The sequence below is a fragment of the Pristiophorus japonicus genome, chromosome 9 (assembly GCF_044704955.1).
Source record: "Pristiophorus japonicus isolate sPriJap1 chromosome 9, sPriJap1.hap1, whole genome shotgun sequence".
Lineage (NCBI taxonomy): Eukaryota > Metazoa > Chordata > Chondrichthyes > Pristiophoridae > Pristiophorus > Pristiophorus japonicus.
Window position 1 is genome coordinate 141,885,737 of NC_091985.1, and position 14,096 is coordinate 141,899,832.

Here is a 14,096-nt window from a genome sequence, read left to right on the forward strand (position 1 = left end):
TGACAATTGCTTAAATGACAGATACTTCCCCTCCTTCACTAGTACCACATCCGACAACAAAGAGAACTGGACAAGATGGCCTGCTCCAACCCAGCCACTAGAAAAGTACAAACTGCTTGGTGAAAACTTCCCTTATTTTTTGAGGGAAGGCACCTGTCTTCCACTGGGTGCCACCTGTGCAGGAATTCATTCCATCAGCCCTAATGTTATTCCACCTCCCACACTGACAATGTTCCTGAAAGCCAAGATCAACACACTAATAGGAAAAAGTTTATTCCTCATCAAAATAATTAAACATGGTCAAATATTTTTTTAACTCAGCAAATTGTTGTTTTCTGTGTGTAGCGACCTCCTCATTCATGTTTTCAGATAAGTATCTCGACACTAACAAGCTAACTGGAGTCTGATGACTTAATAGAATTTTCTAGAAAATATTAGGGTAGATTTGAACTTTCACTGCTGGTGGTGGTGGTCCCGGATCGCCTGCCCGTTACACACCACAACAGGTTTTCCTTTCCATTGACTTTGTGGATAACGGACGGCCGATCCACTAGTAGCAGCTTACCACCAGTGATTAAACTTAAAATCTACCCCATCATTAAATTTCTTCATGCCAAGGCACATTATCCAATGTTCATTTACCTATTTAAATCCACCCTGAGAAAGTGCAGTTGTACTCAAAAGCAGAAGAAAAAGAAATAAATCGCACAACTATAGCAACCAAACAAAGAGAATTTGATGGCATTTCTGCAGTGTATCAAAAGCTTCCCAATGTTCCCAGAAATCAAATATCTATAAAGTATGAAGGTCATGAAATATACAGCTTTCAAGAATCGACACTAATCAAAGTAGAGTTCAAAAATTGAAAAATCACCACATTTGAAACATACTATTCAAGAAATGCACAAATACGATTACATTTGTATCTCAGATGAATTAGCTACAAGAAAATTAGAGAAAGAAAAACATGAAACAGAAGGAATTGTAAACGAAAAATGGTAAAGCATTTACTAAAGATCACTTCTGATGTACAGTGTACAGGAATAAAAACTCAATTGGTTTACCAATTTTACGAGGCGTACTAATCCATTATGATGTTAACAATTAAACTTGGCTGCATACATTCTGCAATATTTTTACCACGCCCCAGTTTAAAAAAAAATGGAAACTGCAGAATCCATTTTACAGCAAGTGAAACATTAAGCACAAAAATACATACAAACAAGTATTATAGTTTCACATTAAAAACTAAGTCAGCACTCTTTACAGGTATTATGGTTAAAATTCAGCTTAGATGTATGCTGAACAATTAACTGGACCCTGTAAGGCACAGCTTGTGTTGCAGAGCCAGGTAGAGCTTTTAATTCCAGCTGTGTCTTCCAGAATCTGGTGGCAATGGGTACTGTCTCCCAGAATACACCTGAAAAATAAAATGTTGCCAGGCATTTTTAAACGACTATATAATCAAAGGCAACAATTACAATAAGTACATAAAAGCACAATGATGGCATTGATATTGATAGATGCAAGTTTAAGCATATAAGATTGTACACTGCTGTCATATTTTGGGACTATTTCACCATTTTTAAACAAGAAAGGATTTGGAACCAAGTTACATTTAAGCGGTGTATTTTAAATGAAAGCAGTTCAGAGTTCTCCTTAAAGATGCATGCTGCAGTGCTGTGACAAAGGAGGAATTGGCGTGTCAATGAGTCAGTTATCCAAAGTGACTGCAGGCAACAAGTAATTTATTATCTTGATTCACACTACCAATCAAGATGGTATTCTTGGGTACCGAGCAGCAGGGTGTATGCTGGGACTACAAGCTTGGGCAGGAGGTAGTCAGTTTGGTTGACAGGTTTACTGGTGAATACCTGAATGGAGAAGAATCATGGGGAAGGGAGATGAACAAACAGAAAAAGGCTAAGGGGGTCCCAGCAGTCTAATTATGCCTGGGCCAATGAAAGAAAACCCTCTCATCTTAAGCTCAGGGTCAGTCAGAACCAAAAGGCTGCTCAGGAAAAGTTCAGTTAGCCCAAGAACGTGGGGAAGTGTGGCGTGGTTTTAAAAAAAAAACTACAGGGAGGTGTTTGAAATTAAGTGAAGCAAGTTTAGATCATCACTGTCACTCTGTAAATTCACATGCTCCCTGGAAAATAATGCAGCTTAATGATTTGTATCTGATCTCGCCTCACCACTTTGTTTCTGTTCACCTACTGAAACATGAGAAGTGCATATGTGAAAGACATGATATCCAGTTCCAATTACAAGGGGGCACTAGTGCCGTAATTCCCTTATCCCGGTTATACTATCGTATGATTAGATATTGGGTGGAATCGGTCTGCATATAACTAGCACCATGGAACCTAGAGAATATCTAAGGCACCCCCAAAATTTATAACAACCGCATGTACAATGATAAATCCTTATCTCCAATTTGTTGAGTCAGAAGCCTTAAAATAAGTCAATTTGTATTCCAACGCCATGCCAGGAGTGCAGGACTTGTGGCTATTCTAAACACCAGGACTTCATATGCCTAGCTGTTTTATTTCAGAGGAAATAGGCGCTGCAGAGAGGAGCAAAGTGAGCAAATTTAAGTCAAACAACTCAACCATGTACACTTCCCAGCAGTCAGACTAAAAGTTGCAAAGGCCCAACAGCAAATAAATAGTTTGCATATCAGCCAGGAACTACAGGTATATGGAGAGAGAAGATAATATCTCTTGTATAAAAAGTTTGCATGGACCAAATTATTCAAAAGTTAATCTGTTTTTAAGTGTGCCTAAAACTTTCCTTTGAACTGTTTAAACACGACACTATCTAAGCTTGTAATATGGAAACATTTTACAATTATGTCAAATCCTAGGTTTATTCTTTACAACAATTGTGAACATTTGTGAAATAAAAAAAAAGAGTAATAAATGTATTTTTAAACATGGATAAATGAAGTGGAAACTCCTAAGCAATGCAACTTAATCATTTTCCTATTTCTTCCTCTCAACCCACTTCAAAAAAATAATATAGCTATTTACTTTCCTCAAGTTTATGCCTAAAAAGCTATTAAAACCACCTGATGGGAAAACTACAGAATATATACAAGCATTCCACTGCTGAACTGTATAGTGATGCAAACTAATATAAAAGAAAAATCACCTTCCAAGGTGCTTTTCCTGGTAGGAAATGGGAGGCAATACAATGTAAAGAAAGCTAGTGATAATCAAGCCAGACTCTTTTGTAGCATAATCAATTTTGCTGGCAATCAAAGACATAACTATCCACACTATTTGCACAAGTATGCATGCTAACTAGAAGCATTGCTTCAATAGATCTTCTACAGTGATATCAGCAGATTAAGACAAATCTTGACATTGCCCATCCTGTTGTCCAGGTAGCCTAGTGCATACGGGAGACCGCCTCATTATATATGTCACTGTAGTGGGCAGAGGTGGTCGGCTGAGATGAGGAAGCACCTCTCTAACATTTGAAAACAGATTTTAAAATTGTCTGGAAGGATGAGGGCAATTTAGAACTTTGATCAAGGTCCTTCAGATCAAATACGGCATAGATCAGATTTAATACAAAGTTTCATAACTCTGTCAATCTCAACACTTTGAGATGGGCTGCACAAGATGTTGCAAGTTCAGCATATAGCAAATAACTATTATAGTGACGATGAGTAAAAATGCCAAAACCGTACAAGTTCCTACACTGCTTTTTTTCTTGAATGAACTAGTGCCAAAATTGAGGACCGTTTTCTTCTTTTAACTTGTGCCCAAAATTGGATTGAGGAGGAGGGAAGTGAAATAAATTGGAGAACCAGTGTGGGCTGTAAATCGTACACAGAAGAGAAGGGAGACAGCCATTTTTTTTAGCATGCAGGATTCAGAAGCTGGAACTTGGACAATTTGAATTCAGGCACTTTAAATTATTTAGTTATCCAAAAGATCAAACATTTTCTTGAAATTCTAATGCAGCTTCAATGAAACACTGTAGTTAATTAAAAGAAAGCAATTATTGTTGACTTTGTTACCTGTCGCCCTCTACGATCATCTTGCCTCTGTTGGTAATAGATTGGCATTCCTGATCCAAGCCTTTGCTGATTCTGCTGGAACATACCAGCCTGAGACTGCATGATACGATTCCATGCCAACTGCTGCTCAATCCCCTGGTTTCTATGAAGTAAAAAAAAAAGTTAAGTTTGTTGTTGCTTCTTCCTTTACAATGGCTTACATTTAATTGCTAAGTTCAAAATTTTATGCCCCTCAAAAAAAAGGGGAAAATACAATACAACTTATTTTGTGGAGGAGATAGGGGGCTATGAATCTACCGTCCAATTTTATGGGGGGAAATAAAGGAGGGGAAATGGCCAAATATCCATATAAAAGGCAGACAAAAAAAAGTAGTCCATTACCCCAACCCATTGGAGGATTCCCGGATCTTTGCCAATACCGTTCTAAGTAGCTGCTTGTAAATTTATAAGCAGTCAAGGGACATTTGCCAAAACTACACTATCTCCCTTCAAGGAAGGGTCAGGACTCTTGTTGAATGGATCAGCAATGAGGCAGCAGACGTCAATAATTTAACGGAGGAAAAAAAATAATACAAGTCTGAACTCAACTCCTCCCACAAGTTCTTGTGCCATTAACTTTTCAAGTCTATAATACCAGCAAGTAATACAGAGAAATGTAGACATTAGCCTCGCTCCATTCTAATTTGTTGTTGGAATGCTTTTCTCAATGATTTAAATATACTTTGTGCAATACCATGCAGCAAAACTCTTCCATACCAAGTTAGTAGAATTCAAGTAGATGCTACAAAGATTTCAGATTTTGTGTTTTTCTAAATCTCTTGTTCTCAATTTACTGACCCGGAACATCCTAGTTAAACCATGCCTTTGAAGTTCATCTTAAACAGCTATGTTTTCTGACACCCAAGATCAATGATGATTCATTTGACATCAACTGCGATTCATGAATATTCATATGCTGGTTTTCCAAATGTGCATATACCTGTACGAAGTTTGAATGCTTACAAGCCCACAAATATGTTAAAGTCTAACCACACAATTTGTCCAAACTATTACATATATACAAAATCGAAAACGATGGGTGAACATTAGTGTTTGGAGATTTAATCTTAATAGTTTGATGAGAGTAGTGATTTATTCTTAAGAAGCTTTGCTCATGGTAAAACTTTGTATAGTCCAGCAACTTTGCATAAAAAACCCTTGTATCAACATGCATTATTTATAACTAATGAACTCGAGCCCTTTTCTGATGGCTCCAAGAAGGAAAAAATCTGTTTTGACTGAATCCAAAAAAGACGACAATCCACACAAATAGTAAACAAATCCACCCGTAGAAGGGGGCTTTATTTTCTAAATAGCCAGACACTTTCATGAAGCCTATTCTTTCCAGTTAATTGCAGGTTGTAAATGAATTCTTGCTGCCGAGTATTTTGAATCTAGGGTAGGGCTGTGGCTGTATTTTCCCATCCATTATGCTACTCAATATGTCAGAAGGTCTGATCGGGAAGAAACCTTTTCAAGTCCTATTGATGCAATTTCAATTGACCGTGGTGACCTAGCAACACAAGCACTAATTGGCACAGACTGACTGACATTTGGTGTACAGTTTATATGGGAACAAGAATCCACATCAATTATAACTCAGTTTGCCAGCTTAGATTCCCAACAGGAAGAAATTATTTAATTGTCACCATCACCCTTAAGATGGATATGAAGGAACAGGTATGAAAGCACTGTTAAAGTACCAAGCCCGAAACAGTTAAATTGCATCAATCTATAATATTAAATCAAGCATTCAATTTTGCCTGCAAAAATTGTACTGAAAGTTCAAGATGCTTAAACCTATAGTTTTTAAATACAAGCAACTGGTTAAAACAGAGTATTCATATCCTAGTATTTTCAGGTTATTTCAACTTCCTCTGTTTAGTTATGAATATATAAATACACAGGCATGATCACCATGTACAAGTTTAACGTTTCTTAAGGGGTCAGAGTTGCACCCTCCTTGACAAAGATTCCCTCATTCAGAATAAACAGTTTCCCAGATTTCAAAAAGGTGGTGCATATAGTCGACCCTCCCCCTCCACTTTCTGGAGTTCATGCCAAGGAACCTCCCTTGTTCTCACTTCATGTACAATGATTAATAGACAAGTACTTCCTTTGAGAGAACTTAAAAGCATGGATAAAAACTACTTTTGATCAGCAAATATCAAAAGATTTTTGAAAACTACAATTCGCCCCACTAAATTGTATTGCAACAGTAAAAGTGTCCACTTTGAAAGGTAGGATACAAAAAGGTACAGCATTCATCTTGGTTCAGTAAATTCAAATTGGGCGGGTACAAAATGTTTGCAACTTGTCAGTTATTGTGGTAGCTGCCACTTAAGTAGCCCCAGAGTATTACAAGATGCAGCCAATACTTGCACGTGGTTTGTGCATTACTCCAAAAAATGTGTACAATACACGTGCAACACTAATAGCCTTGGATTAGTAGAGCGAGAGATAGATATTCTAATCACTTTCCTTGACTTTGGAAAGGCAGTCTCTTTTTATGCTGCAGAAACAAATTAACTAGACAACACAGAAGAATGAACAGAGCACAATTTGTTCTTATTTTTCAAATTACAAGAGGAAGAAATGCATGGAACCTTCAACTGAAGATGGCTATCCTGTGTGGAAATATAATACTGCGGAACTGTCTTGAAACCAATAACTAGATTTATTTATATAGGTCCTTCAAAGTAGAAATATTAACATTCAGAAACTGAAGCCACTAAAGATGCATCAACACCCTGGAAATATTTTCAGTTGAACTTACAAAGTTAAAACAATTTCTTGTACAAAAATTTCACATCCAGGCAACATCCCTTACAAAATCCCTTATTACAAAACCATGTCACATTCATTCAACTGCTCAGTACTATTGAACTTTACAAATTCAGTAATCCTCCTCCAGGTTTCTTCTGTATTTAATTCAGTTCAATCTTAAGTAGTTAAAGAAACTGTTTTCGGTTGCCACTAATAACTACTGACCTACAGTGACACCGCTCCACAATAGGCTTGTCAGGCCTGAAAAGTTGTACCAAAGAAGCTGATTAGTACTTGAAGAGGTTACTTGTAGCAAGAATCAATGGTTCGTCTGTACTAATACTGGGGTTCCAGCACAAAATGATAATAGTGGAACACATTAGTTATGCCTCATTAAGCTCCACGATCCTCAAAAGAAATTTGTTTAGCCTACCCAAAAATCTAATGCAGATTTAAGCTACCAATGCTGAATTTTATAATTACACACACAACATACAATAAAGTCACAGTCAATAGGCCGCAAAGGGAATAGCTTCCAAAGATAGATAAGTGATTTTTGTTAAGTTTCAGAAATGTACAAATTTTATATCATAATTGATGCATTGTTTATGTATTTAATTAAATAAACTAAAAGCCAATATTTTTTCTCGTCAAGACACTGAAATAAGGGGAAGGTCAAAGCAAATTAAATTTTAAAAATGGAGTAGGCATTGGCCAAAAACAAGAGACACTATTCTGAATATGAAGGTTAGACACAGGTGGTTAGTTGTTAAGAACACAAAACTACATAATCAGTTATCAGAAAACAAAAGCACTTAGAAAGTTAACTAGCACTTGGAATTAAAAGGGTTTTTCTTATTTTAGCAAATGGTCTCAACTTTGTGTACTTTGCATTTATTCAATGATTGCTTTGTATTAATAAATCCACTAGTCAAGTTCATTAAATCAAAATTAAATGGGATGCAATGGAGTGAAAATATTCAAGCAAAGCAGAGGGTATTTTGTTGAGCTCATTTTTCACCGGATCTATATGTAGTTTGCAAAATGCTGAACAAACTGATCAAGATTAAAGAGGGAACAAGTCACTGCTAATCGGAGGGTCAAATCAAAATGTTAACTGATTACCTAATGCAGATCTGATCCATCTTACTCTCCAAATCACAGCTTTAATTATATGAACAGAATAAAGATCCAAGGCAAGACAAGAAAAATTAAGTTCTCTGAAGCAGAATTACTTGCCATTAGAATGGAGAAGCTCAAGGCCAATTTGTCCAAAAATAGTCTAAGTATTAGAACTAGAACAGGAGATTTCCTAATTGGGGGAAAGTTATTTTCCATATAGCTAATGCCAAAAGTCACTTTGTATGAACATCGACTGAATCTTAGAGCTGCTGAAGAAGGAATGGAATAGCCTCCTTGATTCTGACATCTGATGAGATACATAGCCACTCACCTGCTATCCAGAGAAGATAGTCATGGCAACTCACTGTTGGAGGATAGAGGCAGCAGCAGCACCATCATATGCTACTTTCTTTCTGGGCTCTCATCTGTCTTCTGGCAGAATCTCAAAATCTGGACAGGAAGTCTACTCTGGCACAAAAGCAGCATGTCCAGCTGCATGTAAAGCTCAATGGGATATATTTGGGCGTTGCTGTTTTTTTTTTTAAATATAAAGTAAAATAACTTTTACAGCACTGTTTACTTGGTCACTGAAGAGAAGGTTTCCTTTCAGCTCAGTGGGAAACTGGATATCCTGAGTAAGATATGTCTGCCGAGCAGTATCTCAAGGCACAGATCTAATCCCTGTAATCAAAGGAGGACGGCTGCTAGAGATTAGCAATCTGATTAGCTTGGAGTGTGCCTTTGAGAGACAAAAGCTTGACTTACAGTAACACAGTTCCTGATTGGGAACCCAATGGACCCAAAAGGATGCCAACCTCATTTGGAGGTTGTCTTGAACAAATAACATTTGGATCTAGTCAATTCATTTCTTTCTCTTGTTTACAGGGGACTCAAAAGTATTGTGCTCCAGCAGCTGTGATTTTGTTAATCCCACCACATACACAGCAAGGCGTTCAAGGAGTTGAGTTGTGAATCAAAGCTTTTTTGTTAAGAGCAGGTTATCCCTATGTGAATACGATTCTAGCTACAGCAAACGATTCAGTCCAGGCCTCCACCTAAAAAGTGTTTAGGAATATGGGGGAGACGAATGACAATGTGGTTCATCAGGAGTTGCTGTGGAATAAGTTGGTCCTTGCAGTTTAGGAATTTGGAGAAGAAAGAATTAATAAAAGTAATGGACCAGCATGCCATCTCCCATCCACTATCGGCATCAGTTAAAAGAGCAGAGTAACTATTTGTATTAAGTCTCCCTTCTGCAGGGGGGTGGTGGTGGAGTCGTTGACGAGCCTGCGGGGCAGAGTCGACAAGCGAGAGAAAGTGTTTAGCGGGGTGGGAGAGAGAAAGAGCGCGCTTGGGGTGGGGGTGGTTGAGAGGGGAAGAGGAGAGAGATACAGGTTGGCGGGAGAGAGAGGCAAGTCAGAAGACGGATCCATCCTTCCAACCCCCTGGTGCATACAAGCTTGGTGCATGTGTTACAAGGGACATTTTTGGGGTGGATGAAATCCAGAAGTCACGACACTCACTATTCACTTCATATGCAACAAACCTGTTAACAATCCACACACAATGCCCCATCTATGGACGGTGGGTTAAGGTCCTGCATTTGGATAATGGACTTCGGTTGGAATTTGGTGGCTTTTGGAGAGATCTAGCCTCTGTGGCTTCTGAAGTCAAAATGGATCCAATTACAAATTGGAAAGTCACTCAGAACTAGGGTTGGACAGTCCAGTTATATATTCCAGGGGAACTTCAGGGTGTGGCTTATGGCTTATCTTCCAAGGGGACCAATCAGCAATAGATCATGTGAAAATGGAGAGCCAATCAGAGAAACGGCTGCCTTTCAGTTAGCCTTAAAAAGAACCTTATGGTATAATGCACCACTGTTACTTCAAATATCTGCACATGAACAGGATGATGTAAACACATTGTGTGGAGGAAAGAGAAAAAAAAAAAGAACCCTGGACAATAATTTCCTAGACTACTTATCAAGGAATGCACTTGTGAACAGCACCTAGTGTTCCAAGCACACAAGTAATTGATGGCGCTTTAGGTCCACGAGGTTGATTCCTGAGATGAAGGGGTTGTCACATGAAGAAAGATTGAGCAGGTTTAGAAGACTGAGAGGTGATCTTATTGAAATGTATGATTCTGAGGTGGCTCGACAAGGTAGATGCAGAGAATGTTTCCCCTTGCAGGGGAATCTGGAACTAGGGGGCATAGTTTCAAAATAAGCGGTCGCCCATTTAAAAACAGAAATGAGGAAGAATTTTTTCTTCTAAGGGTCATGAATCTTTGGAATTCTCTACCCCGGGGAGCTGTGGCGGCTGGGTCATTGAACATATTTAAGGTGGAGATAGACATATTTCTGAATGATAAGGGAGTCAAGGGTTATGGAGAGCAGGCAGGGAAGTGGAGTTGAGACCAAGATCAGATCAGCCATGATCTTATTGGATGACGGAACAGGCTCGAGGGGCCAGATGGCCTACTCCTGTTCCTATTTCTTATGTTCTTAACACATAGCCTTAAAATTGCATTAATCAATCTTACCTCTGAGGTATAAGCTGCTGAAAAAGCGGCTGTGGACCCCGCCATGAATCTTGGGGTCTCAAACCTGGAGATTAAAAAAAAGATTTACATTTATATAGCGCCTTTCTTGATCACCAGACATCTCAAAGCGTTTACAGCCAATGAAGTATAACTATACAGGGTATTAACATAACACAATTCTAGAAATTCTTCCCAATATTGCAGTTTTCTAGTGTGAAAAATGTGGTCTTAAAAAAAATCCAACATAAATCCGTTCAGTCTTTATTTGGAACATTACAACTAAGTTTCACTAATACAAAAAATCAGATATCCAACGGTCAACTAAATTTTCATGAAATATCTCATACTAAATGGCAAATCCACACAGCTTTACTACCGGCAATTTACCGTTTCTATTGACTGTAAAACACTTGTTTAAAGTGGTGTTGTAATGCTTCAAAAATATTTTGTAGCATTAAAATATCACACTAGATGTGTAATGGGGTCAGACACTGGCATTTAATCTCTGGTGCCTATGTTCAAATTGAACTTAAACTTTGCTACGTGCAGATAGCCTATATAAAAACTGTGTTAGGCTAGTCTCAGGCTACTTCAGTGCCTAATTCAGCACCAGCTGATACGGAGTGAGACTGCTAGCAATGTTACTCCAAAGCCATCAGGTATCTGGTGTGGGAGATGAAAAATTCTCTCACTGATACATAAGTGGATGCTCGAGTTTGGGGCTGAATTACATTTTTGAAGCGCTCTCTGTTCTGCACCTAGCTATCGAGACTGGCAACACCGTGATTTATGCTGGCACTAGGTCCCCAAAATGGCAAATGTTGAACTTCCATCTTAATCATCCCTCACCTTGATTAGCACAAAATTCAGATAAAAGGTTTGAATTTGCTTTGGATTCGTTTATTGTGCTACCCTTGCAGCTAAGACATATTCAGCACATCATTCAATTTTGTTTGACCTTGCTCAGAGCTACTTGTCTGCAGTTTGCTCAGTGGTTAAGCGACAAACAGTCTTGGCATTTACAAAATGCATTTACATGAAGAAATTAGGTTACAGGGCATACCTGTATATTTATACAAGAACAGAATGTAGATCATAAATATAAATAGTTTGAAGACCCAAGTCATTAATTAGATTCTGGTCTATCCCGAGCAACACTGGAGATGCAGCAGTCAGGTGTACTCTTGGATACATGTACAGCCATTTCTCTCCTATTATGCGCTCCGACATCTAACCTGGGGTTCATGAGGAGGGATACCATGGAGCCTACTAACTCTTCCCACCACACAGATACGTAGCACTTCCTCACAGCAATATTGCAGAAAGAACTCAGCAAAAGGGTGTAGGGAATGCCCACTATCCACTCCACGTCACATTGGTACTCCAATGTATCACCTCATAACAAGGCTCCTTTTATGTAAAAGAAAATTAATACATTTAAAGGCGGTCTCTCATTTAGAAATAATGATTAGAAATAAAGCATCAATTGTGTCAGCCCAGGGAAGTACAGAGTAAGTCATATTCAATGACAATAACTGCACTGCTCAGAGGAAACAAATTTGAACATCTTTGTTACTAAAAGTACAATTATGCTAATATCACTTTGTTTCTAGCATACTTTGTGGAAATTATGGAAAGTTCCTTACAGGTAATCATTTTTCAAGAGAGCAAGCCTCTGGTTTTAGCGGCAGTATTCCTGCCTGAGTTCAAACCCCACTTCAGCACATGGAGACGAGAGCTCTGGCTCTGAATCCAAGGTTACCCATACAGAAGGTTACTCCTATCCAGGTGGCACTTTTCATCATATGGGTTGTAGAGCCCATAAAATCCTCCCGCCATACAGGATTAACCACCCTATCAGCTAAGATAGTTACAGTCATGGACTGTTAATCAACCTGGGAAGGTATGAAAACCGCACAGTTCTTTCAAGAAACAAAATTGAAATCTTCCATCTCTCTTCCTTCCTAATGAAATTCCTCAGGCATCTTTTAACTTTAGTTGAATCTCTCCCAAAAATAGCAGATATTAAATGTGGGAAGGATGCAGTTATCTGCTTTATTTTACTCCAAACACTGGAGCAAATGTCTCAGCAAGCACAGTATGTCACAAGCAAAACTCACGTCTTCTGAATCAATTAAACAAACATTGAAAAAGGTCTCTGATCAATAGCTCGTCTCATTTCAAAACAAATTTCAGTTCAGTCAAAATCCTTTAACAATTCTTATTTTCTTTAATGAACGCGTGATTATCAGAAGTAAAACTGCTGGCAACACTTGTTGTCTAATGAGGCAGGAAGAAAGAAAACATTGGCTGGAATTTTTACCTGGAGACCCGCTGGGGGCGGGGTGGAGTGTGGGAAACACGGCTGTGGAGTTTTAACTCCACGGCATGCATGTGACCCACCTGACTGACAGGCTGGCTTCCAGTTGGTAGGGGTTCGATCCCTGACCCCGGGGGGCTGTTGGCGTGGGAGCTTGGGGACTGGAAGGAAGCGATCCTGCTCCTCCCAGCCCACAAGGATTGCTTCCCGAGGCTGTCCTCGCCTCGCTGCAGCTGCTGGGATTCCCGAGGCCTGGGATCCCTGGCTGGCCAGTTAAACCTGCAAAGCAGTTTTGATCAGAGGCTACCAGTCTCAATATTTAAAGTGTCAATTAGCCTCCAGCCAAAACTGGGAATGGGTGGGTTGGAGTCGGGATTATGATTTAACACATTAACCTCCCACCCGACACCAAAACACCCATTTTTTGGTGTTAAAATTCCCCAAATTGACACTTTTCCGCTGGGTGTTTGCACCTCTATGAAAGCAATAATTAATTCTATGCATCAACTACTACCCATAAAAGTGCTATAATTTGAAGGTACAAGTTCATCCTCATGCAATTACTAGAGCCACAAATCAATATTCCCCCAAGTTTAAATTTGTGTGCGCGACCCCAAAGTTTTGCACATGCTGGAAACTTGACATTGGAAATGCCAGTTGCGGGCTATACGGGACCAGCAGACAGCTGCACAAATTAGAGGGAATGTTAGCTACAACGAACCAAATGTAATAATTGAATCCCATTATTTCGGTTTCCTTTTTCGGCCCTTCTCCTCCCTTTTATTTCACCCAGCCACACCACCTTTCATTACTCACAACACACACACTGGGGACTTAACCTCACCAACCTCCTTCCGGTCCTGATCACCCCACCTACCAATGCCCCCATGTACTCTGCCAGTAGAAAAACAAACCACCGCCCTATGAATTTCTCTCCAGAAGATCTATTCACCAACGAACAAGGTTCTTCCCATCCACTTTATCTCCTGGCTTTGACTGAAACTTGGCTCACGGGTGGAGACATCTCCTCTTTTATGGAAGTCTCCCTGTCTGGCTATACTTTCTACCAACTGACTTGCCTTCGTGGTGGTTTCACCCCGAGAACCAAGTCACACCATGGCTTCTCCCTGCCATCTGCTCATTCAAGCATCTCACCTTGTTACAATCTTCTCACCTAGGCTTTCAAATCCTCACTGTCTTCAAGCCTACGAAGGTTCTCCAAGATATCTTTACTCTTCCAGCCTCTACACGGAATACCACTTCAATTTCTGC

General features: G+C 39.2%; 1 protein-coding gene across 2 annotated transcripts in view; it reads right to left on the reverse strand.

The window, feature by feature from the left end:
• Nucleotides 1-982: 982 nt before the first annotated feature.
• The window catches only part of xrn2 (5'-3' exoribonuclease 2), a 106,095-nt gene continuing 92,981 nt past the window's right edge, over nucleotides 983-14,096 (reverse strand). For both annotated transcript variants that reach the window (XM_070889887.1, XM_070889886.1), the window contains 3 exons: nucleotides 10,505-10,568; nucleotides 4,031-4,172; nucleotides 983-1,420 (listed from right to left, as the gene is read on the reverse strand). In XM_070889887.1, the coding sequence (XP_070745988.1) occupies nucleotides 1,361-1,420; nucleotides 4,031-4,172; nucleotides 10,505-10,568 (266 nt within the window). In that variant the 3' untranslated portion in view covers nucleotides 983-1,360. The remainder of the gene's footprint in view (nucleotides 1,421-4,030; nucleotides 4,173-10,504; nucleotides 10,569-14,096) is intronic.